Here is a 26,053-nt window from a genome sequence, read left to right on the forward strand (position 1 = left end):
CAACCAGAATGTGCTTCAAATCAATGAAGAAACAAAAAAGAATACAATCGCTATGAATCTTCTTTAATTTCACATAACATGTACCTTCATTTTGTTCATTTTGTTGTGTGGGACAAAATAGAAACTATTTAAGCAAAAATAATCAAGCAAATAATCAAGCAGGCACTCAAGTATTTATTCTGAAAATTAAAAAACTGTTCTGCCCTTGACAAGTGTCACGTTACATAAATCTATCAACATCCGATAAGTATCACAGTGGCGAATATGTCAGCAAGTTTTCCCTGAATTCCAAACTAAGAGTTTGGATTATCCCTGTGTTAGCCACAGATATCCAGCTAACACAAGACAAATATCATAAAAATATTTCTAATAAGTCCTCTTGAGATGATACAGGCTTCATTTTTCTGCACTGGGAGACACTGGACTTTCAGGGGGAAATACATCAGCACAACTTGGCGGTCTTATGGGAGATTTCCTTCTTGCACTCCTGATTGTGAGCTCATCTTTATGTTTAAATGTGAGTGGAACGAAACCATCTGCATCAGCCACCAAGACGATCCACATGGGACCTGTGAGAAGATGAAAGAAGTATTTAAAGGAATTGTTCAGCTGAAAATTGTACTCACCCACAGGCCATCCAAGAAGAAAATGAGTTTGTTTCAACAGATTTGGATAAATGTAGCATTACATCACTTGCTCACCAATAGATCCTCTGCAGTGAATGGGTGCCGTCAGAATGAGAGTCCAAACAGCTGCTAAAAACATCATAATAATCCACAAGTAATCCACACCACTTCAATCTATCAATTTATGCCTTGTGAAGCAAAAACAAACAACAACAAAAACCATACAAAAATAAAAAAAATTGTAAATTTAATATATATATATTAAAAAATCCTTTTACAAGCAAGAATAGTCCATTAAAAAACCAAAAAAGTTTTAAAGAAGTATATTCAGACAACATAGGATAAACCTTTTCACTGGATAAAATGTTATTATGGATTATTAACTTGTATTTCAACCAAAAGCATTGCTGCAAATATGCATTTGTTTCTTACTAACACACAGCTTTTCACTTTTCACTGGATAACTTGTGGATTATTGTGATGTTTTTGTCAGCTGTTTGGACTCTCATTCTGACAGCACCCATTCACTGCAGAGGATTCATAGGTGAGCAAGTGATGTAATGCTAAATTTCTCCAAATCTCTTCCGATTACGAAGAAACAAATTCATCCACATCTTGAATGACCAAGTTTTCATTTTTGGGTGAACTATTCCTTTAAATCTATGAGAAATTTCTGCACAGTAACTTGTGGTCTTAGCATAAGTGACAGTGGTTCAAGCATACATCAGCTGTAGAGATGCACAGCACAAAAGGCTGTAAGCTGATTCAAACTTAAAACCCTCAAAATCCGATTGCTCCACCTAATCGCATCCTATTTTAGTCATTGACAATTAAATGAAGCCAAAGCACACCGAACAATCTGTCTTCAACAAAGGAAAACAGGATTCGTGCTTTGCACGGCTTCATTAATACATGCCATCTGCTTGCTGTAAAACATCAAATCTGCCTGAAACGTCAGATCTCAGAAACGTTCAGGTGCTTTGTTCAGTGTGCAATGGCTTCAACTGCTATTCAAATTCAAATAGTCGGTTTATCAATGCAAAGGGTGACCATACATACTTATTTCTTGGATATATCTTGGCCAGCATTTCTAAAGTGCCTAAAATGTCCCTTTTGGGTGGCTTTGTTTTTCAGTTGTTTTCATGCTTGCGGCAGCAGGTAAATGACTGAAAAGTAGTTTGACCAATAGCATGGAGGCACTGCATATACTCAACCAATTGTGTCATGTGGAGAAGGTGGGATTTACAGAGAACGGTAAAAGCAATGCAAAATGTTTAGATATATGTACGCGAGAGACTACAGAGCACGTCAATAAGAAAACAAGCCAAAATTCAGACATTTTTGGCAATTTAGAAATCAAGGCCAGGAGATATGGGAAAAAGAGGATGTATGGTCACCTTATACATATCTGCATCAGATTACGTCTCATTTTATTACATATGCATTGATCAAGGTGGTGGGATTGACATTTTGGAAAGTCTCCATATTTATATGTGATGGAGACTCATTCTTCATGACATCTACCATGCATCATCTCTACGACCGTCAGGCCGAAGAGTTCCTGCACCACCCGCAGACAGATCCGGCCCCCACACAGCAACAACGGCCTTCTCTCATCCGTATACACATTCTCAGACAACTGTTTCTGAAGGAAGAGACAAATACAAAGCGCAGTACCATGAGTCACTTTAAGGAAGCATCATTCACAATGGACCTGGTCATGTGGTCGTGGATTAGGTCTGATGATTCCCCGAAGACAAGTTATGCCGAGGTCAAAAGAATCACTTCAATCTGACATCTGCTGACAAAGGGTTGTACTGACAACAGTGAGAGGAATTATGAGTTGGCGTGATGCCTCACAATGCTAAACGGCCTGATGGTCTGTCTAAGAGTAAAATGGGCTTTGTAGAGTCTTGGTTTGGATTAGGATTTAGCTCTAGAAGTAAATCATCTAATCAAGTGATCATTTATTTTGCTGTGTAATTATTATATTTAACATTTAAATACAAATTAAGCAGCATGTGAAATGCTTTGGAATATGAAGAAAATCTACTAATGAATTCAAACAAACAGTTGATACAATTATGTATTAAAAAAAATAAACAGTTTTAAAGAAAAAAAAAGAAATATATTCAGACACATAGGAATTAACTTTTGCCGGGATATTAAAATGTTATATGCATTATTAACTTGTATTTCAAACCAAAAGCATCGCTGCAAATATGCATTTGATTCTTACTAACACACAGTTTTTCACTTTTCACTGGATAACTTGTGGATTATTGTGATGTTTTTGTCAGCTGTTTGGACTCTCATTCTGACGGCACCCATTCACTGCAGAGGATTCATAGGTGAGCAAGTGATGTAATGCTAAATTTCTCCAAATCTCTTCTGATTACAAAGAAACAAATTCATCCACATCTTAAATGACCAAGTTTTCATTTTTGGGTGAGCTATTCCTTTAAATCTATGAGAAATTTCTGCACAGTAACTTGTGGTCTTAGCATAAGTGACAGTGGTTCAAGCATACATCAGCTGTAGAGATGCACAGCACAAAAGGCTGTAAGCTGATTCAAACTTAAACCCTCAAATCCGATTGCTCCACCTAATCGCTTCCTATTTTAGTCATTGACAATTAAATGAAGCCAAAGCACACCGAACAATCTGTCTTCAACAAAGGAAAACAGGATTCGTGCTTTGCACGGCTTCATTAATACATGCCATCTGCTTGCTGTAAAACATCAAAATCTGCCTGAAACGTCAGATCTCAGAAACGTTCAGGTGCTTTGTCAGTGTGCAATGGCTTCAACTGCTATTCAAATTCAAATAGTCGGTTTATCAATGCAAAGGGTGACCATACATACTTATTTCTTGGATATATCTTGGCCAGCATTTCTAAAGTGCCTAAAATGTCCAGTTTTGACTTTGTTTTTCAGTTGTTTTCATGCTTGCTGCAGGTAAATGACTGAAAAGTAGTTTGACCAATAGCATGGAGGCACTGCATATAATCAACCAATTGTGTCATTGGAGAAGGTGGGATTTACAGAGAACGGTAAAAGCAATGCAAATGTTTAGATATAATGTACGAGGACTACAGAGCACGTCAATAAGAAAACAAGCCAAAATTCAGACATTTTTGGCAATTTAGAAATCAAGGCCAGGAGATATGGGAAAAAGAGGATGTATGGTCACCTTATACATATCTGCATCAGATTACGTCTCATTTTATTACATATGCATTGATCAAGGTGGTGGGATTGACATTTTGGAAAGTCTCCATATTTATATGTGATGGAGACTCATTCTTCCTGACATACCATGCATCATCTCTACGACCGTCAGGCCGAAGAGTTCCTGCACCACCCGCAGACAGATCCGGCCCCCACACAGCAACAACGGCCTTCTCTCATCCGTATACACATTCTCAGACAACTGTTTTCTAAAAGAAGAGACAAATACAAAGCGCAGTACCATGAGTCACTTTAAGGAAGCATCATTCACAATGGACCTGGTCATGTGGTCGTGGATTAGGTCTGATGATTCCTCTAAGACAAGTTATGCCGAGGTCAACAGAATCACTTCAATCTGACATCTGCTGACAAAGGGTTGTACTGACAACAGTGAGAGGAATTATGAGTTGGCGTGATGCCTCACAATGCTAAACGGCCTGATGGTCTGTCTAAGAGTAAAATGGGCTTTGTAGAGTCTTGGTTTGGATTAGGATTTAGCTCTAGAAGTAAATCATCTAATCAAGTGATCATTTATTTTGCTGTGTAATTATTATATTTGACATTTAAATACAAATTAAGCAGCATGTGAAATGCTTTGGAATATGAAGAAAATCTACTAATGAATTCAACAAACAGTTGATACAATTATTGTATTAAAAAAAAACAATAAAACTAATGCAACTACTCAATAAAGACAAAAAAGACAGAAATGATTATAAGAGTCTGTGATATCATAATTTTTATATTTACATTATAATGTTTTGTAATGCTAATGACTATAAATAATCATAATTATTTATAATAATTATAATTTAGATTAGTCATAAATTATTTATAAATTCATTAATTATTTATTTATAAGTTGTTTATAAACAAATGAAATAAATGATTGGGGTCTATGGTTTTATACTGTAATGTTTACATTTACATTATAAAAATGTAAGCTCTTTTAAATAATAATTATTACTCTTTATATTACTTACAATTAAGATTATTTATGAATAATATTTAGAATTATTTTAGTATTATTAAATGTTTTTAAATTACTAAACATAATAAATCATTATAATTATTACATTTAATAGTAATATAAATGATAACATTTACATATTTATTTAACATTGTACATTTTTTCACATTATATGTTGCTTTTTTGTTTTGCTTTGGAGTCTTGATTTTGCATATTTAGAGTACTGGACAAGATGATGTTTCAATACAATGCCGAAAATAGAATTCGTTATGCAATTAATAAAACAAATAAATCAACAGATTAGGTTTTGTTCTTGATTTTTCTACTACAGAAGAATGCTGACTCTCCCTGCACAATTTAAAAGAAAGCGACAGGTCATTTCATACCTGACACGTAATGTGCACATATTGCGGTTCATAAGCAGATGGATAACTGCATGCGATCTTCTTGCCGTTCTGGGTGAAGTCTCTGATTTCTGCGAGGCACTGCTGGACATCAGAAAATCGGGTGAAAATCCTCTCCATGTTCTGTGTCAGCTGCTCCAAGTTCTTTTCTTTGGATTGACAGCTGTTCTTTGGTGGCGTTGCATCGGAATATAATTTTTCCGAGGCCTCGTACCTTGGCGAACAGGGTCGACTGGAATCCCGACTGGCCTGACCGGCTACAGCGAGAGTGGTCATGCGGCTGATGTGATCCATGTCGTAGGTTTCTAGAGTAACAGAAGAGGCACTGGATGCTCTATCCGAGAAGTCGGCAGAGCTCGCCACGGGGCTCAAATCTGAACTGCGTACCTCCTCGATTAGTTTCCTCCGACTGGATGGCGAAACAATTACTGAGCCTCCAGGAAGTATTAGATCCTTAATTGATAGACGACCCTCCTCATAAAAAAACTCATAATAATCACGTCTAATCCCATGTTGGCTCACTGACTCAGACTTGGGAACCACTGGGGTGGCACCTTCCTCATCGAATACCAGCTCCTTGGCTAGTAGCCTCAAGATGTACTTGTCCGTGTTGGAGGAGGGGAGGAAAGCAGGATCATTGGACTTCTGCCGGCCAATCATGAAGAGCAACATCTTGTTGGTGAAAAAGCACACCCCTTTTGGCCTCTCATTTTTTTGCAGCTGAATCTGTTGCACATTGGGCATGGAAGAATCCGTGATGCAGTAAACTAGGATCATGTTGCACGTGTTTGATGCCACAGCCACCGTGCTCCCGCTCGGATCGAAGGCGATAATATCAGGGACCAAGATACCAGGGATGCTGACCTTTCTCGTAGTGGTGACCTTCCGTTCATACGTCACCAGCAGCAGATGTGACGAGTCCTGACCTGTTCCCGTCAAATTGTCCCGCCGCCTCAAGTGAATGAGTGGACTTGGATCTGATTTTCGGTGTTTGGCAAGAATTTGCGTTAGATCTATGGGTCCGGATGAGGAGGCGTGTCCCGAGCGCTCAGAATCACATGATCTCCGTCTGTCCAAATAATAGTCTGCATCCACTGTCAAGACGGGAGAAGGGCGGCACGTCGAAGCCTCTGACTCGTTAGGCAGGTCAAACGCGATGCCTGCATTGAGCCCGCAAATTTTATCAAGCGGGAGTTCAGTCGCTACAGCCACTTGAGCCTCGTTGGTGGACTCGATGGCACAGATATACCCACCTACATCGAAAATAGGGCAGAAGGAACATGCCACCAGGCTTTTTTGGATGTCGTTCCAAATATACGAGTGCAACGCGCTTCCGATGGCAACCACCAGGCGGGTTCCATCTTTAGTCCAGCAGGCACAATGGATCAGACCGCTGCCCTTAATCTCGGCCTTCACGCGACGATTATCGACCCGCACGGAAAACAAGACCGAGGCATCCCGCTTGGTCAAAATGGCTAAGATGTCCATTTTGGGATGCCAGACGCATCCCTGGGACAGCAGTGGGAACGGCTCGCTCATTTCACAGGTCTGCGTGCAGAGGAGTTTGTTCTGCTCTAAAGCGCTCAGCTGAAGTTGCCAAACAGTAACATGCTTTTTATGCTGGACGGCAAGCAATGCTGGGGACCCAGAGCAGCACAGCGGCCCCCAGAAGAGTCCCAAGACGTGTTCAAACTGTCCGATGACATTGGTGTCCCCAAATTTGGGCTCACTGTCGACAGAATACAACGACGTGAGACAAACCTGCTTACCGTCCGTCCAGGCTATTCCATGCACCGGGTGAATAGCTTGGTGCAGGGTGTTTAACCCTGTTCTTAGAAGCTTGGCTTTTCCCAGCTCCATGCTTGGTTCAGTTTCTCCAATGGAAAGGAAAATAATGTTCCTGGTCATACAGAAAAGAGGTTTCCAGTCAGAATTGAGAGATAGATGTAACTCTGTGCTTCAGTAGGAGAAGACTGCCATCACATACTCCAAGAATAGGTAAAGCCTCTTCCCTCACTCTCTAATCCTATTGGCCAGAGTGAGGCTCCACTCAAGGATGACCAGATTATGCTGACACGACCCCCAACGTCATAAAACCCTCTGAGGTTGGGATGCTATGTCTTTTCAATTTGTTTTATTTCTGTGCCAGGCCTGAAATGCACAAAAAACATATGTAAAACAAACACTATATCAGGGGTGTCAAACTCAGTTCCTGGAGGGCCACAGCCCTCTAGAGTTGAGTTCCAACCCAACTCCAACAGACAAACCATATAGGCCTAGTTTTCACATATGCCTGGATGACTTGATAAGCTGGATCAGGTGCATTTAATTAGGGTAGAATCTAAACTCTGTAGGGCTGTGGCCCTCCAGGAACTGAGTTAAAAACCTCTGCACTATATGGACAAAAGTATTGGGACACCCCCTTCTCTAGAACAGAAAAAGGCACTTCCAAAACTGTGGCAACAAAGATGGAAACATAAGCAATTTATTTAAAAGTTGTATTTCCATCTCCGTTGCAACATTTTTGGAAGTGTCTGAAATGACTGTACCCATATGTACAAGTCAGTGGTATTTGTTTTCGGCTCAAGGTATACATTTAAAGTCACACCAGAAGTGTTTAGCTGGGATTAGGACTTGGCTTTATGCAGATCAGCCAAGTTCTTCCACACTGACTGAATCAATCATTTCTTTTAGAAACTTGTCTTATACACAGAGGAATTGTGATGTTGGAATAGAAAAGGGTCCTATCCAAATTGCAGCTATAAAATTACAAACACACAATATCATTATATGCTTAAACATTAAGAATTGTACTCAAGGAAATTACTTAAGTAGTCCAACCAGTTCATTATAAGGGGGTGTCCCAATACTTTTGTCCATATAGGCCTAGTGTATATCAATCAATATCATAGTGATGTACTGAACTCACTTTCAAATCAAGCAGGTCTGTTGATCAGCAAGGTTAATTCAAGTGATCAGCTAGAAAATGAACGAAATCTGCATTTTTGCCATCACACAATTTCCAATTGCGCAAATTCCTATAGGACTTACTTATTTTCGAAAATTTCTCAAAGCAATGGTAAATGTGACCGCACCATTACAAATACATGATAACCATATAAACCTGTGGTCGCTTGTTAGCAACCAGCATTTTAAAAGGGCATGCTATTTGATTTTATAATAGTACAAATAACTGTATCTAACATGATGTAACGTGATATATATGATTGTTTTTGTAAAGGGAAGTCATTTTACTACAACATAGCCTACATAAATGAAGAATGAGAAGCATCACATAAATGTCACTTTAAACTTTGGACACTGTTTCCACAAAATAACCCCTTACTAAAAGGTAAAGTGAGACCACAGAAATATTTTAAGAGCTTATTTAATTGTTTGGGTTGACATTTACAGTAGCAACAATAACTGTAGTACCTGTCATACTCCTGACAGAAACAACGATAATTTGATATTTTTTCTGTAGGGGCATTAGCGCAACTATTTTGATTAATATGTACTACACAAATACCACACATGCTGGCCTGTGAAGCACGCAATTTAGATCTAGAACAATCCTGAAAATAAAGGAACATATTAGAAACTGCACACAACGACTCTCAAAAAATAATATTACAAACATACCATTATGCTGTTGACAAACCTGCGGAAACCATGGCAACTCCGCAAATAGAAAAACATAAACTTGAACCATGTCGGCATTTCCCCGCGGAGACATTTGAAGTCACGGACAACCGGAAAGAGAATGACTCAGGCATTCTGGGAACTGTAGTTCACACACGTTCAAACTAGAGAAGGGAGGTTTGCTTCATTTCCGCGAATCGATTCTTTCGAACAGTTCGTTTTAAGGGGCCAGTTTTTTTTCACGTTTCAGAATGTCTTTACGTCAAGACCATAGACTGTATAAAAACAGGTCAAGACATAATAGTCATCACACGGTTTTGGCGTTGGCACATTACCTTATCTAAAATGTTCAAATAAAACCATATAGGCCTATATTACATATGTTTTCTTATATTTTGGTTTAAATCATTGATAAGGGTATTCGTTGGAGCCCTGATTAAGCTACTAAAACAAAGCTATTTATAATATTATTTGCATTTACAATAAACAAAATATCAGTCAGATTTTAACATTTAGCCTACATTTACATTTAGTCATTTAGCAGACACTTGTATCCAAAGCAACTTTTATGACAATAGAAGCGAATTATGACAATAGAAGCAATCAAAACCAACAAAAGAGCAAGTATATGCAAGTGCTATGACAAGCCTAACGCAGCCGGCCTACATGTAGCATTTTTATTTTTTTTAAATATACATATAATAAAAATAAAACAAGCATATAGAATAGAAAAAGAATAGAGAAAGCTATGGGAGGACTATGGAAGCAGATTAGTCTCAAATATAATTCACGCAAAAAACACGATTCACACATGCGTTTTTTTTTGTGTTTTGTGTGTGTTTTTTTGTTTGTTGAACACGATTCACACATGCGTAGACAATTTCACATGCATGAAACTTAATTCATGTACACACAAAAAAAATTCACGTGCGTGAAAAAAAAATATATTCACAAAAAGCAATTCACATGCGCAAAATAAAATTATATATTCATAAAATACATTTCACAAATGCAAAAACACAATCGTAGATGTTTTTGTTGATATACAACTGTGCACAAAAAACCTTTGAATGTTTAAATTTTTGTTTATGTATGAGTGTCTGAATGTACAAATCCTCATTTACTACGAATCCACTGGATTTGTGTGTGTGTGTTTTTGAGACTTTCCTGGCAGAGCTCTCTACCCACGTGGGTCTGTCGTACTCTTTAGCCAATCAGATGCGAGCTTACCATTCAACCAATCATATCATAAGCCACTGAGAGTGCATTCAAGGAGCTAATTTGCCACACTAATTGCGCAATATGGATTAATTAGAACGGAAATTAAGCCTTTTTACATCAGTAATCCCATAGACAGTAAAATTTTTTTGAAGAAATGGACACAGCGACCCAATTGGAACTCAATTGAGACAAGTGAAGCCCCATTTTAGCGATTTTTTAGAACTTCCGTTTCTGACGCGCAGACTCAAACTAAGCTTGATGACGTCAGCAACCTGTCTGACAGATGTAAATCTTCTAGTAGCTGTGCGTGCAAAACTCCCATCGTTAATCTTGCAGAGACGGCGAGCTTTGAGAGAGGGGAGTTCTTTGGCGTGAGTGAGCAGGAGAGTAAGTATTCTGATTAATTATTTTGTATAGTATTTTTAAAATGTAACGCCAGGGCTTCTATGGGCTTCTCTTTTGACGTCTCCCCGATTGCCTGCGAGCTTCTGAATGCACTCTCGGTGGCTTATGATATGATTGGTTGAATGGTAAGCTCGCATCTGATTGGCTAAAGAGTACGACAGACCACCGTGGGAAGAGAGAGCTCTGCCAGGAAAGTCTCAAAAACACACACACACAAATCCGAGTGGATTCGTAGTAAATGACGATTTTTTGTACATTCAGACACTCGTACATTTTAAACATTCAAAGGTTTTGTGCACAGTTGTATATTTACGAATTGTGTTTGCATTTGTGAAATGTATTTTTATGAATATATAATTTTATTTTGCGCATGTGAATTGCTTTTTGTGAATACTATATTTTTTTTCACGCACGTGAATTTTTTTTGTGTGTACGTTTCATGCATGTGAAATTGTTTACGCATGTGTGAATCGTGTTTTTTGCGTGAATTATATTTGAGACTAATCTGTCTCCATAGAGGTCTTTTTTTTTTTAGAAGAAAACAAGCAGTTAGAAAGCAAATAGAGAGTGCTAGTGTTAGAGGGTCAAGTCAACAAATAGCTTATGAAATAGAATTAGAATAGAGAGTGTTAGAGTTAGAGGGTCAAATAAAGATGGAAGAGATGTGTTTTTAGCCGTTTTTTGAATAAGGCCAAGGACTCGGCTTCTCGAATTGAGTAGGGGAGGTCATTCCACCAGCGAACGGTTAAAAGTCTCTGAAAGTTTGTGCCTCCGTGGGATGTAATATTATTAGAGGGCACATAAGTCTAGAGTAGTGAATTTAAATAATGTAGATAAAATTTCGTTCAAAAAGAATCAGTTCACAGTTTTCGACTCCTTACGAATCAGAAAGAGACCGTCTTCGGTTTAATGATTCGTTGAACTGAATCCCTTCAAATCGGATTCAGTCCGAGAACTGATAACTGATTCAATCTAGTTAGTAATCAAATCGTTAAGGCTAGTTTGATAAAGAGCTATTATTATACGTAATTCGGCTAGATGGAGCGCAGGACTGCAGCAATACTCAGGAATTTCGTGACGAGAAGCCTTCTTAAAAACATAACGGCCAAATACGTTCATGTGAACCAACTACAAAATACGGAGCGAATATGAATGTTCCTGTGGTTTATTGTTTCATGACCACTTGAAGTCATAATATGGGAGCTAGTATTATTATAATTCTGCTGAAATGTTAAAACAAACACTCTTATTCAGTTACTAGAGAACGCAGGTACAGCATTTGTTTTTGTTTTTTTACATTAAAAGCTACAACAGTAACATATTTTATAAGTGCTACTCAATAGATTTTACACAGTACACTATTTCAGCATGCCAGAATCTCTAAAGACTGAACTTGTCTAATATTTCACCGCGTGCAGTTAGAGTTGGTGTGACAGTGGGCGGAGTGCAGCAGCGCTGCTGTCTCACAGTCTGTCTCTCTCTCTCTCTCTCTCACTGTCTCACAGCTGTAGGATCTACCCGCACTAACAGAATGGGTGTTGAGGTTGAAACAATATCTCCAGGAGACGGTAAGACGCTATCATCTAATAAGTTTGAATTTCAAATTCCGGAACGTTCTAAACGCTCTGGCGGATTCGAATGTTGGTTTTATACATTGTAGCAGCAAAAGGCTGGATTGCGGGAACATTCTGACGCTCTAATTACATAATCTATTTACAGTCTAGATTTTTTCCCCACTACATATTATTTGCGCAAAGCTTTGAAAACTAAGATTTCAAACGAAACGCCCATGGCTATGAGGATGTTTCCCGCTCGCGGTCTAGTCAGGGATTTAACGTATGTCTGTGCCCAGCAGATAATATGTGCCATGTGTGCCAACTCAAACACTCTTCTCATTATGATTCCTCGCTGCAGCTGTCAGATTTCCTCTACAACATGCTGTGGTGTAATTTTTGCTTCTGAAATGCAGGTTGAAGTTGTTGATCACGTATGTCTCAGATGGCAGCACTCTTGCCCTGGCTAGACATGAGCTTTGATGTTAATCTAAAGGGGGCTTTGCAGGGTAATTTGGCACAGTTGGCAGAGTCACTGGGTTTCTGAGACCTGATCTGGTCTAATGGCACAGTAAGACGCCATTATGTGTGCCACTTGTTGCATTATCTGTTTGCTGAAAGCTGAAAAAATAATCTTTCCATTGATGTATGATTTGTTAGGATATGACTATATTTGGCTGAGATACAACAATTTGAAATTCTGGAATCTCAGGGTGCAAAAAAATAAAAAAACTGAGAAAATTGCCTTTAAAGTTGTCCAAATGAAGTTCTTAGCGATGCATATTACTAATCAAAAAATGTTATTTTGATAGTTTATGGGTTTTTTGTTTTTTTTTGTGTGTTTTTTTTTTGTTGGGTTTTTGTTACTAAATATCCTACTAATAAAAGTAAAAATTTTAAATATTGATACATATAAACCATACAAGAAATTTACAAAATATAATTACTTAATATCCTACTGGTTTTTGGAATAAAAGTAAAAATTTGTAATTTTGACCCATGCAATGTTTTTTGGCTATTGCTACAAATATACCCCAGCGATTTAAGACTGGTTTTGTGCTCCAGGGTCACATATGCTGAATTGCTGCTCAAAAACTGTTTCTTTTTATTATCAATGTTGAGTTGTGATGCTTAATATTTTTGTGAAAACCGTGATTTATTCCTATGATCAAAGCTACATTTTCAGCATCATTACTCCAGTCTTCAGTGACACATGATCCTTCAGAAATCATTCTAATATGCTGATTTGCTGTTCAAGGAACATTTATTATTACTATTATTATCAATATTTAAAACAGTCGAGTAATTTTTTTTTGTTTGTTTGATGAATAAAAAGATCAACATTTATCTGAAATAAAAAGCGTTTGTAACATTATACACTATACAATTCAAAAGCTTGGAGTCAGTATTTATTGGGGGTGGGGTGGGGTGGATTATAGAAATTAATACTTTTATTTAGCAAAGATGCTTTAAATTGATCAAAGATGGTGATAAAGGCATTTATAATGTTGCAAAAGATTCCTGCTTCAGATAAATGCTGTTCTTCTGAACTTTCTATTCATCAAAGAAACCTGAAAAAATTCTACTCATATTCAACATAGGCTTATAATATTAATAAATGTTGTTTTTTTTAGCAGCAAATCAGAATATTAGAATGATTTCTGAAGGATCACGTGACCAGAGTAATGATGTTAAAAATTCAGCCTTGAAATCACAGGAATAAATTATATTTTAAAATATATTTAAATAAAAAACAGTTTAATAGTTTAAATAGTTAAAATATTTAAAAATTTTACTGTTTCTGTTGTAGATCAAATAAATGCAGGCTTGGTGAGCAGAAGAGACTTCTTTAAAAAACATAACAAATCTTACTGTTCGAAAACTTGACTGGTAGTGCATGTATATGTATATGTATATATATGTCTATACTTTACTTTCATTTTGACACTAATAATACTCTAAACACAAATGACACTATTCTAAAAACTCAACACGTGTTCTGTATGCTCGATATGAGATCTATCTGAATTTAGAGCTGAGAGCCTGATTTTATATGAACCAGTAGGAGTCATAATAATGAGAATTATTATAACATGAACATTACCATGAGCTCATTTGATTTTGACACCTTTCAGACATAGAATTCTTGGCACAAGTCATCAAACTCAATGGGTTCCCCAGTGACAGGAATGAATGAAATGTAATGGCGCTTTCACTTTTCTTGCTCTGCTCGGGTCTCTGTGGGCTGCTCTTCACTGACATCCTATCTGACCCCCACCGGCCTGCTGTCATGTGGCTCACATTCCTCACACCACCACCTCACCACACGCATCTACTTTCTTCAGAGGACTGCAGATGAAGTCTAAGGCCAAACCCAGGTCTCATGTCTGTAGAAGCTGCTTTTATCAATCCCTCTGGGGTTTGTGGATTAAATTAGAGTGGCAAGCTACAGTGTTGTTAGAGTAAAAACCTGAAGATAAAACTGTATAGTTAGTGTTCTAAGCTACACTATGCGATAAAGACCTTTGATTCCTGGAAGCTGTGTGTCAGCCAGCCAATAAGATTGGGCCTGGTCATTTGAGAGAGTTCATGTCATTTATGTGCAATACACATTAGACGGTCAGTGGATGGTCAACAAGGGTGTTGTCTGTGTCTGAGAAGTTAATGAACTGATAACATTAACTACGAGTTGAAAACGTGTCTTTCATCACCAGACTGTGATGGTGCAGTGGATATTACGGTATAAGGTTCACATGTTATGAATCATCTTTGGCACTAACTGTCTAATTCTCCTCTTTCTTCACAGGAAGAACTTTTCCGAAGAAAGGACAGACATGCGTTGTGCATTACATAGGTAAACAATCTGCTGTAACTGTTCTCATGTGTTGTTCGTCGGACGTTTCGCTCAAGCGACTGGTGCGCCCTGCAGACTACTAGCGCAGACGGACAGGAAGCAGGATGTCGATAACAACATTCTGTCTCCCCTTGTTTAATGTTTTCTTTCCTCTCAGTAAATGTTGCTACATAATAAGCCCTTATAATTATTATTGCTTGAACTTTGGACATTTACTATTGTGCTTGACATATAGGTCCAACTGGACCAGAAAATGAATGCCTTCCACTCATTATGTTCATATTGTTACCTTTAAAATACAATAGAGTTTAAAAGTCTAAGAGCACTAGTGAAAATGAAGAAACCTTCAAGAAACCTACCTGCAAAGCTACAGTACTGTTAAAAGTACTAGGCACTTGTGTAAAAATGCTGTAAAATGAGGATGCTGTCAAATTTTTTTGTCATAAACAGATTTTCTTTATCAATTAACTTCTACTAACTAAATTAAATCAACTTTTAATTTGACCGTCCTTTGCATTTTAAAGCAGCTTTTGCCGTAGGTGCACTTGCTTTTAGTTTTTCAGGTAGCTTTGCAGGTAGGTTTCTTGAAACATCTTGGAGACGTTGCCACAGTTCTTCTGGATTTAGTCTGTCTCAGTTTGTTCTGTTTCTTCATGTCATTCCAGACAGACTGATGATGATGAGATCAGATCTCTGTGAGGAGCACTGGCTGTTTTCAGACTGCTTGTGCAAACTAAAATCTCACTGGATTATTACAATTAATGGCAAAATGAATGTTTGGAAAAGTAAACTTATATTTCCTACTGACACATTACAGAAAAAGATAGAAACAACTGACGTAAAACCATGTTTTAGCTGCTGAAAATTCTAGTGTTCTAATAATGTTGGCCACCGCTGTAATTCAAAAGAACAGCATTTATTAGAATTAGAAATAACATCATAAATGCCTTTACAGTCATTTTTGATCAGATTAATTTCAGAATTACCCTTTTATACCCCAAAATGTTTAACAGTAGTGCATTTTTTGTATCTATAGGACAGAATTTATATTTCTTACTCAATTTTCTGACTCAATCATTTTATATTATTTTTATTATTATATTACGTTTTGTGTCATCTTTAAACAGAAATATTTTCAATACTGACAAAAAAGCCAAAAACATAAAAGGTTTTTCCAGTCTAGTCAGAATTATCAGAGGTATCTGTATCTGGACTAATGTAAACAGCTTGAGGCAGAACTATGCTAGAGTCCGGCAGCACTAACTGTGAGCTTCTGGCAGACATTAGCACTCAGAGCAGCTAACAGGGTCAGACTCACTGCAGACGTCAATACAGCCCTTCTGCAGTACTTAATATAGCACTGCAGGGCCTTCGCTAAGAGCCCTCGAGCCCTGGAGTGAACAAGATACAGCACTACCACCAGAGACAGTCAAGTCATCACTATTCGGCAAACAAACTCTTTTTGGCTGAAATGGACAAAAATCAATAGAGCAAATGTTTGGAGCGTGGAACAGGAAGGAAATTTGTGCAAAGACTATGCTCATTTATCTATGATTACAGTCTGAAGATTGTGAATGCAAAGAAAATCAAAGAAATGCAAATTGCCAGCTAAAAAAACCCCCCCAAAAAAACATGACTGTCACATGTATCCTATGTGACACAATAAAGTGACAGACCATAAATGCTTCTTTTTATGAAAACCAGAATAAATGCATTTTCTCCTTCTGGAGTATCAGTTTTTATGGTCGGTGGTGTTACAAATTTCATTTATGCTACTGTTTAAAAGTTTAGGGTCTGTAAGATTTGTAATTTTTTAAGGAAGTCTCACTGTATGCTCACCACAGCTGCATTTATTTGAGCAAATATAGAGTAAAAACGGATGTGAAATATATTTACGATTTAAAATAACTGTTTTCTATTTGAATATATTTGAAAATGCAATTTATTCCTGTGATGCAAAGCTGAATTTTCAGCATCCTTTCTCTAGTGTGCAGTGTTAACATGATCCCTCAGAAATCATATGCTGATTTGGTGATTGAGAATAATTTCTTATTAATATTAATGTTAAAAAAATATTACGTGCTGCTTAATATTTTTGGAACAGTTTCAGGGTTCTTTAAAGCATTTATTTACAATTTAACTTTATTTGTCACTTTTAATCAACGCTCTCTTGGCAGGTCTTCCAGCCAGTTCCATCAAACCTTTACAATTAATCCAGAACGCGGCAGCAAGATTAATTTTTAATGAGCCGAAAAGAGTGCACGTCACACCTCTGTTTATCAATTTGCACTGGCTACCAAAAACTGCTCGCATAAAATTTAAGGCATTAATGTTTGCCTACAAAACCACCACTGGCTCTGCACCCCTTTACCTAAATTCATTACTTCAGACTTATGTGCCCTCTAGAAGCTTGCGTTCTTCAAGTGAACGTCACTTGATTGTACCATCCCAAAGAAGCACAAAGTCACTTTTACGGACTTTTAAATGAAATGTTCCCTCCTGGTGGAATGACCCGCCCAACTCAATCCGAGCAGCTGAGTCCTTAGCCATCTTCAAGAATTGGCTTAAAACACATCTCTTCCATCTTTATTTGACCCTCTAACTTTTGCACTCACTATTCTAATTCTATTTAAAAAAAAAAAATCTAACTTTTTGTATTCTATCTATTTTTCTTTTCATTTATTATACAATTATAAAAAAAAGACCTCTAACACCTCTAGCTCGCTCTATTCTTTTTCTATTCTATCTGTTTTCTTTTTATTTATTATATTATTTAAAAGCCCTTGCTACGTATACTGCGTTTAGACTAACTGAGACTTGTTATAGCACTTATATATCATTGCTCTTTTGTTGTTTTTGATTGCTTCCATTGTCCTCATTTGTAAGTCGCATTGGATAAAAGCGTCTGCTAAATGACTAAATGTAAATGTAATCAATTCAGTGCATCCTGGCAAAATAAAAGTATCAATTAATGAATTGATCCCAACTTTTAAACAGTAGTATAAGTAACTGGGCACTGGGCGAATGCTAATTCTAGACTTTGGTTGCATCTACTTTTTGATGAAAAAATGATACTTTACCTTTACTGAATTATGATTGGAGAGGCTCTGAATGATAATTGCTGCTCATGGAAGATAATTGCATACTCATGGAACCTTTTATTCCACTTCGTAATATAATAATGTAAAATAATGTTCAGGTTGTATATTATCAGCATTAATGGTTGCATGACATGCGAAACAGGATGGATTTTATCACAGGCTTATGCCTGAATTAGCAGAGAGACCCCCACCCTTCGCACACCTACCTTTCTCTGACCCAGCTGGGCAGAACAAATCAATTAGCCCAGTCCCGCTGGATCCCCTGGGGTTTATTATTAGAGCACAGGAAGCCTTCAGACCTCCCGTGACTGGCGGCTCTATTAATAACAATGGCAACACTATGTATAAATATGCTCTGAAGAGGCACCCATGTGATTGGTGGTGGCTCCAAGATTAGGCCACTGTAATGGCAATGAAGAGAAACCTACTATAGGTGTCCTCTTTCCTGAACCCTGATCAGGCATTCAGAGGCATCAAAGTAGTGACATCATATGCAGTTATAGGGTATGCTTCCTTCTCTTGACACTAGAAGATACTACGCTATGTAAGAGCCACAGTTCATTGCTCAATGTTTTACTTTAACCTTTTTTTCTAATGGAATAATTGACCCAAAATTGTCTCTCAGTCAACCACAGAAAATTGGCTCTCATCCATACAGATTTGAATACGTTTTAAAATGTAATTTATTCCTGTGTGAGACGAAGCTGAATTATCAGCTCCTTCACTATAACTACATTTTTTACTCCAGTAAAAACGTAAATTTTTAAATCATTCAGAAAATCTTCAGAAATCATTCTGATATGCTGATGCTGTGCCCCAAAAAACATTTATTATTATTATCATTATTGGAAATATTTTGTTGTCCAAGCTGCTTGTGTTTATACAATACATTTATTTATTTATTTATTTCATTTTTTGGTCTCAATTGCAGCAAATTGTTTCACATTCATAGCGCAGGGGCTTGTAGGTAATCATATTAGTTAAAAAACAAGCATTGAAACCCCACCGGAAATAGTATACTGTACCACTTGAGCACATTTGGCATACTCTTTTCAACAACTATGATTCATGATGCTCTAATTATATTCTATCATACTATATAGTATGGCTAGTCTGGAAATTGGGATGTAGCCAGGGTTTCAGGTTCTGGGAATGAGTTGTGCAGGTCACCACACAGCAGGCTGTAATGTGAGATTAAGTTTAGCATGGAAATATATTGAACAGCCATACACACTACCTTTCAAATGTTAGGGGTTATTAAGATTTTTTAAAACTAAATTAACAGTTTTATTCAGCAAAGATGCATTAAACTGAATCAAAAGTGACAGTAAAGACTTTACATTATTACAAAAATATCTGTTTCAGATAACATGCTGTTCTTTAAAACATTGAATTCATTAAAGAATCCTGAAAAAAGTAATAGTTTCCACAAAAAATATGAATATTTATTAATTAACAAAGCAGCAAAACTGACCATAAGAAATGTTTCTTGAGCAGCAAATTAGCATCAGAAAGATTTCTGAAGGATCATGTGACACTGAAGACTGGTGTAATGATGTTGAAAATTCAGCTTTGCATCGCAGGAATAAATAACATTTTTACAGATAAGGATAAAAAAGAAGAATTAGTATTTATTAACACCATGATTGTATTGGAGAGTAAAGTAGTTTGTCTTAACCAGCACTGTTTTTAACTCTCTCTTTGCACTTGACATTTTTGACCAGAATACTCTAGTTTGATGATACATGAACCATGTGTGTGCCGTGCCACGCAGTTTTTTGCTGACCTGTTTTCAAGTTAAAATGTGCCAACAAATCTATAAGAGGCAGTCGCATTCAGGTTGCATGTGCATCTGATTACATTTGACGCTGACTGAGAGAAACCGGCTGCCAGTTCTTGTAGACATAAAGTGTAAGCCATGGTAAAAATAGCTGCCTACTGGACTGGTTCACACTCTTTCCCACCGACCTCTCACGCACAGACTCAGGAACTGAGAACAACTTAATGTTTTTTCCAGTGAAGCTGTTCAGTAGATCAGGCTCCGCCCACTACATCCATAAGCCAAAGAAAAGCTCCCACCCAACATGACCTCTTATTGTTATCATGGTCAAAGGGGAGCTGAGAGAAGCTGCGACATATACTGTGACTTGTAATGAGCCGGGTTTTGGCTCACTGCAGGTCTAATGACCCCCATGCACCCTAAAACATCCAGAACACCTTAACAGCACCCTGAAAACATCCAGAACACCCCAAAATACCAATAACATCCAGAACAACCTAACAACCACAGGCAACAACGAAAAAACATCCAAAGCAACCTAGCAGCACCCTAACATACTAAGAACATTTAGAACAACCACACAGAACACCCCTTATAACACTCTAAAACATCCAGAACACTCTAGCGACACCCTAACAACCATCCAGAGGATATTAGCAACCACCTAGCAACACCCTAACAGCCCTAAAAACATAAAGAGCATTCTAACAGCATCCTTACACACTAAGAACATCCTAACAGCCACAGAGAACACCTTAAAACTTCCATAACACTCTAGCAACATCCTAACAACCATCCATAAGACATTAGCAGTCACCTAGCAACACCAGGACAACCACCCAGAACACCCTAGAAAAAACCTAAAACATCAACACCCTAACAACTATGGAGAACACCCTTGCAATGCCCTAAAAAAATCACCCTAAAACACCAATAACATCCAAAACACCCTAAAAAAAAATACAGAACACCCTAGCAATATGATAAAACATCCAGAACACCCTAGCAGTACATACTAAGAACAACTACAGAGAACACCCTAATAACCCTAAAAACATCAAGAACATTCTAACAGCACCCTAACACACTAAGAACATCCAGAACACCCTACCACCCACAGAGAACACCCTAGCAACACCTTAAGACATCCAGAACACCCTGACAACCATGCAGAAGACATTAGCAACACTCTAACAACCACCCAGAACACCTTACACACTTAACATCCAGAACACCCTATCAATCATAGAGAACACTCTAGCAACTCCTTAAAAACACCCAGAACACACTAGCAGCACCCTAAAACATTAAGGACATCCAGAACACCCTAGCAACATTCTAACTACTACCCAGAACAATCTAGCAGTAACCTAACAACCACCTAGAACAACATAGCAACACCTTAAAGCATATAGAGCAGCCTAACAATCACCAGAAGACACCAGAAGCACCCTAAAAACATCCAGAATACTAGAACAACCATCCAGAAGACCCTAGCAACACCATAAAAACAGGGAGCAGAAAGTACAAGCTGCAAGATATTCTGTGACTTGTAATGAACAGTTATTCTATAAGTACATTTTTGGCTTGCTCACCGGAGGTGCAACAACATATTTTCTGTGAAGCTACGGACCTTAGCAGCTTCATTGCAACCTGCAAAGTTTTGCATGGAAAAGCACTACTTATGTTTAGAAAATGTAAAAATCTAATTTATAAATAGACTGAGAAAAGTTCCAAAGGTTTGTAGCAACACTGGATATGTATTTAGTAAAGTTTAGCTCATTCATAAATAGGCTTTAGTTCGTCCTTGTAGTAGAACAAGCTGCTATTATAATATAAGGTCTGGTTTTGGAATGAAGCCCACTCTGCAGATATCTTGGCGCAGGGTCCTTCCTGGAAGTCTCAGCTCCATTTATGTCCAGGGGGGAGTGAAAGCTAATACTGTACTGTATGAAAACCATCTCTCAGCATGAGGGATCTTTCATATCTCCCTCAGCATGGACAAACTGTAAGGAATAAATGCTTCTGATGGTGTGTAAGACTCTCATTTAAACAAAGCACAGACACATTTGTCCTCACTAAAGCATAGTTAGATGGTTATTCATACACGTAGTGTTGTAAGTGAAATGTATACTTGTGATGTTGAATTCTGTGTAACAAAATACCTCATCTACCAATATAAATTGTAGGCACAGGAAAGCTTGTACTTTTTAGGGAAAGGAATTTAGATTTTAGATTTATATTTGATTTTTGTTATATTTTTGTTAAAATTAATTACGTCTATTTAACATGATAATTTGGTGTGATTAATTAAATATAAAAAGTGGCTAAAAATAAAACACAGTAAATGATAGTATATTACTAACTGAGTTGATTAAATGTAACATCATATAAAATGAATCCTATTAATATTTTAGTTGAGAGTTAAATTTTATTTAAATTTTGATTAACAGCCCTATTTGAAAAATAAATGTACAAATATGAGACATATGCATTTTAAATTTATTTTTAAGCACATCTGACAAATCTGAACAGCATTTGTTGCTAAATCTCACCAACATTTAACATGCTTTATTTTACATTTGGCACCCTATATGACTCAAGACATATATATATATATATATATATATATATATATATATATATATATATATATATATATATATATATATATATATATATATATATATATACATATATATATTCTTATAAATACATACTAGTATTGTAATCATGGTATACCAGAGTGTTATTGGTTGTGTCTTCTTTCTTTCTCTTTTCCTTCCTGTGATATAGATGGAGGCAAAAGGTGACCTACTTAAACCAGACGAATAATCCGGCGAATTAGGCCAATGTTTCATATTTCATTCTTTTTGTTCATTTGGATCACAAGAGCTCAGAGTCCACAGGAGATTTAGATAAGCACAGAAACGCTCCCTCCAGTGGGTCAGCTGTGTGTTAGTGGACCGCGCCTGTCTGATTGAAGGCACCCCGCAGACTCCCTGAAGCAGTTAAACAAAGAATCTTCTAGTGCTGTCTGCTGTTTTAGACTGGACATCCAGTAGACCTGCTGTTAAAATTGACAGAAATAAATTTAGCATTGATCTCTATAATACTACATATGTTTTTTTCTTCTGTGCCACAAAATCAAAAATAAAATATTCTAGCGACTTAAAAAAAAAAGTTAAGCCATATCTGGAGACAAGAGTTTCACATACTTGGAGGCCACCCAGAACACCCTAGCAACACCCTAAACATCTGGAACACCAAAGCAACACCCTAACAACCACCTAGAACCTAGCAGCACTCTAAAACATCCAGAATACCCTACGAACTACCAAGAACACCTTAAAGGGTTACTCCACCCCAAAATGAAAATTTTGTCATTAATCACTTACCCCCATGTCGTTCCAAACCCATAACAACAACATAAAAACATCTAGAACACTCTAGCAACCACCTATTGCAACACTCCTAAAACATCCAGAACACTCCTGTAACACCCTAACAACCACCAGAAGACCCTAAAGACTATCCAGAACATCAAAAAAACAAAAAAACATCTAGAACACTTTAGCAATCACCTATTGCAACACTCCTAAAACATCCAGAGCACTTTAGTAACAACTCAGAAGACCCTAAAAACTATCCAGAAGATTTCAACAACTACCTAGAACACAATAGCAACACCCAAACTATGCAGAACACCTCAGCAACACCAACCAGAAGACCTTAACAGCCCCACATTTACAACACCTTAGCAACCACCTAGCAACACCCTTAAAACTGTCCAGAACACTCTAGAAACACCTTAAAGGCTTACTCCAACGCAAAATGAAAATTTTGTCATTAGTCATTTACTCCCATGTCGTTCCAAACCCATAAAAGCTTCGTTCATCTTCGGAACACAATTTAAGATATTTTGGATGAAAACCTGGAGGCTTGAAACCTTCCCATAGACTTCCAAATAAATAACAGTCTCAAGGTCCAGGAAAGTATGAAAAGCATCGACAGAATACTCCATCTGCCATCAGCGATTCAACCATAACTTTATGAAGCGACGAGAATACTTTTTGTACACAAAGAAAACAGAAATAACGACTTTATTCAACAATTCCTCTCCTCTGTGTCTCTCCAAATCAGCGTAGCGCCATTTTGGCAAATCTGAGCAGTACGCAGGTGGTGTACGCTTCTGTGTGTCTTTTTCATGACAGAGTATGATGTCAGTATAAACTGCTGACATAATTGGGTCTGTATGATGGTGATATGCCGGATGGTTGATGCAGACTGTCTATTTCACCAGCTGCTGTTTTAGAGCAGTGTTGTTCTGTCTGTTTTGTGCACCATGTTGCAGCGTGTGAATCTGCTGTTAAATGGATGCTTGATGTTGTGCTGATGAGATCTGTTCAGCTCTTGGTCCAGGGCTGCAATTACTGTCTCCTGTAAGCCTGGAAACTGCAATTGTGTGGTTTCTTCGTCAGCTGCTTGTCTGTTTAGATGTGTGTAGATGCGTTAATGGCTTGTGCTTGTGCTGTTCCATTTTCTCCTTAATTTTAAGGGTTAGATTTTTGCATTTTGAACAGTTCTGCTTAGTTAAATATATATATATATATATATATATATATATATATATATATATATATATATATATATATATATATATAATCCATTTCATTACACAATTTAGGTTATATAATCTACTTTTTTGATTACTTTTAGATTACTTTTGATCTAACTTATCACATTGATTTAAATAAGATAACCTTGTAACATACTGATGTAAAAATACAAAGAGAAAGAAATATATTCCATTTGTTTTTATTAACAACACAAAGTAATTAAATCATAAAACTGTAAAGCTAAAATAAATCATTTTAAAATAATCAAAATAAAACACAAAGATTAAATATTTTATTTATAATGATTTATAAATGCTTCTCAATTTTCTGTGTAATTATAGCCACCCTCATGTGAATGTCCACAAAACTGGTAGAATTTCTGTATGTACATAAGCAGTGGGCTGTTTTAGAAAGGAAAAAAAAAAAAAATAGAATTCATAAATTATTAATAATTTGTTACTATTGTGTGAATAATATGTAATCATGTAATCAACAAAACATAACTGTAGTCAGATTACGAATATTATAAAGTATAATATAATCTAATTACAAGTACTTATTTTTCGGGGGGTATGATTATGTAATCCAGATTACAAGTAATCAGTTACAACCCAGCACTGTTTGTTGTAATCATATTTATGGTGGTAATTATGTATTTAACTTGTTTTCTGTTTAATTGCAGGGATGCTGCAGAATGGAAAGAAGTTTGACTCGTCACGAGACAGAAACAAGCCATTCAAATTCAAGATCGGGCGACAGGAAGTCATCAAGGGCTGGGAGGAAGGAGTTGCACAGGTATTTAAACCTGATGCTGTGCTGCATGTATTCTTAAACATTTCTGTCAGTTTCCACTTGCTCTATAGTATTTCCATCTACTTTCAGATGAGTTTGGGTCAGCGGGCGAAGATCACCTGCACCCCAGATATGGCTTATGGGGCCACGGGACACCCTGGTGTCATTCCTCCCAACGCCACACTAATATTTGACGTGGAGCTGCTGAAACTGGAGTGAACCACTAGCTTTTGCAGGGCTGAAGTCCTCAGATGGAGAAGGAGAAACACGAGTCCCCTTCCCACCAACATAACCTTCTTCATCTAGACACTCTCCACATCAGCTTGTGTGTTTTTTGCCAATAAATGCAATGTGAATCTTTCTACACATGACCGTAATGCTATTTTGGCATCATGTTACATGCAAAGTGTTTTTTTTCTTCATACTACACTTTCCTGAAACTATGTGAATACAAAAGGTCATTCAATCAGTATTTTAATTTGTACCAGACTGAATCCCTTTGGTAGGGTTAGTATTTTACAGGAGGGTGTAATGGGTTATAACTCTGTATTCTGAGGGGCATTAACAACCACTGTCTGCATTGCCACTTTTGATAAAAGTATATCCTGCTGAATGCATATGATAAAATGATAATGTTTCTGTATTTACTATTATATTTTCTATATAAATCTGTCCCTTATAAACATTTGCTGTAAGTCTCATTCAAATCTATTAAAATGGGACGTGGAACAAACTGAATATGTACCGTGGAGTGCTTTGGCTTCAATTTACATTTTATCAACTTGCTCTTAATAAAGAAATTTGAACTCTTTGAAATCTTTGTGCTGTTGCAACTGGAACTGATACATGTATTATT

The 26,053-nt window shown here is 37.1% G+C and overlaps 2 protein-coding genes across 3 annotated transcripts; one reads left to right on the top strand and one right to left on the bottom strand.

Annotated features, from left to right (window-relative positions):
* Positions 1 to 44: 44 nt before the first annotated feature.
* On the bottom strand, positions 45 to 8,996 carry wdcp (WD repeat and coiled coil containing). 2 transcript variants are annotated; one of them, XM_042746511.1, is made up of 5 exons: positions 8,873 to 8,996; positions 7,218 to 7,381; positions 5,213 to 7,130; positions 2,151 to 2,271; positions 45 to 569 (listed from the first exon to the last, which is right to left on the bottom strand). In XM_042746511.1, the coding sequence occupies exons 3-5, from the start codon at positions 7,088 to 7,090 to the stop codon at positions 397 to 399; spliced, it is 2,172 nt and encodes a 723-aa protein (XP_042602445.1). In that variant the 5' UTR covers positions 7,091 to 7,130; positions 7,218 to 7,381; positions 8,873 to 8,996; the 3' UTR covers positions 45 to 396. The 2 variants fall into 2 exon arrangements, with proteins under 2 accessions (XP_042602445.1, XP_042602444.1); XM_042746510.1 differs by having other exon boundaries at positions 5,213 to 7,381.
* Positions 8,997 to 11,923: 2,927 nt separating this feature from the next.
* Positions 11,924 to 26,013, top strand: fkbp1b (FKBP prolyl isomerase 1B). Its single transcript, XM_042746796.1, has 4 exons — positions 11,924 to 12,066; positions 14,858 to 14,905; positions 25,088 to 25,200; positions 25,288 to 26,013. The coding sequence occupies exons 1-4, from the start codon at positions 12,030 to 12,032 to the stop codon at positions 25,414 to 25,416; spliced, it is 327 nt and encodes a 108-aa protein (XP_042602730.1). The 5' UTR covers positions 11,924 to 12,029; the 3' UTR covers positions 25,417 to 26,013.
* The last annotated feature ends 40 nt before the right edge of the window (positions 26,014 to 26,053 follow it).

This window comes from Cyprinus carpio, chromosome B20 (genome assembly GCF_018340385.1).
Source record: "Cyprinus carpio isolate SPL01 chromosome B20, ASM1834038v1, whole genome shotgun sequence".
Lineage (NCBI taxonomy): Eukaryota > Metazoa > Chordata > Actinopteri > Cypriniformes > Cyprinidae > Cyprinus > Cyprinus carpio.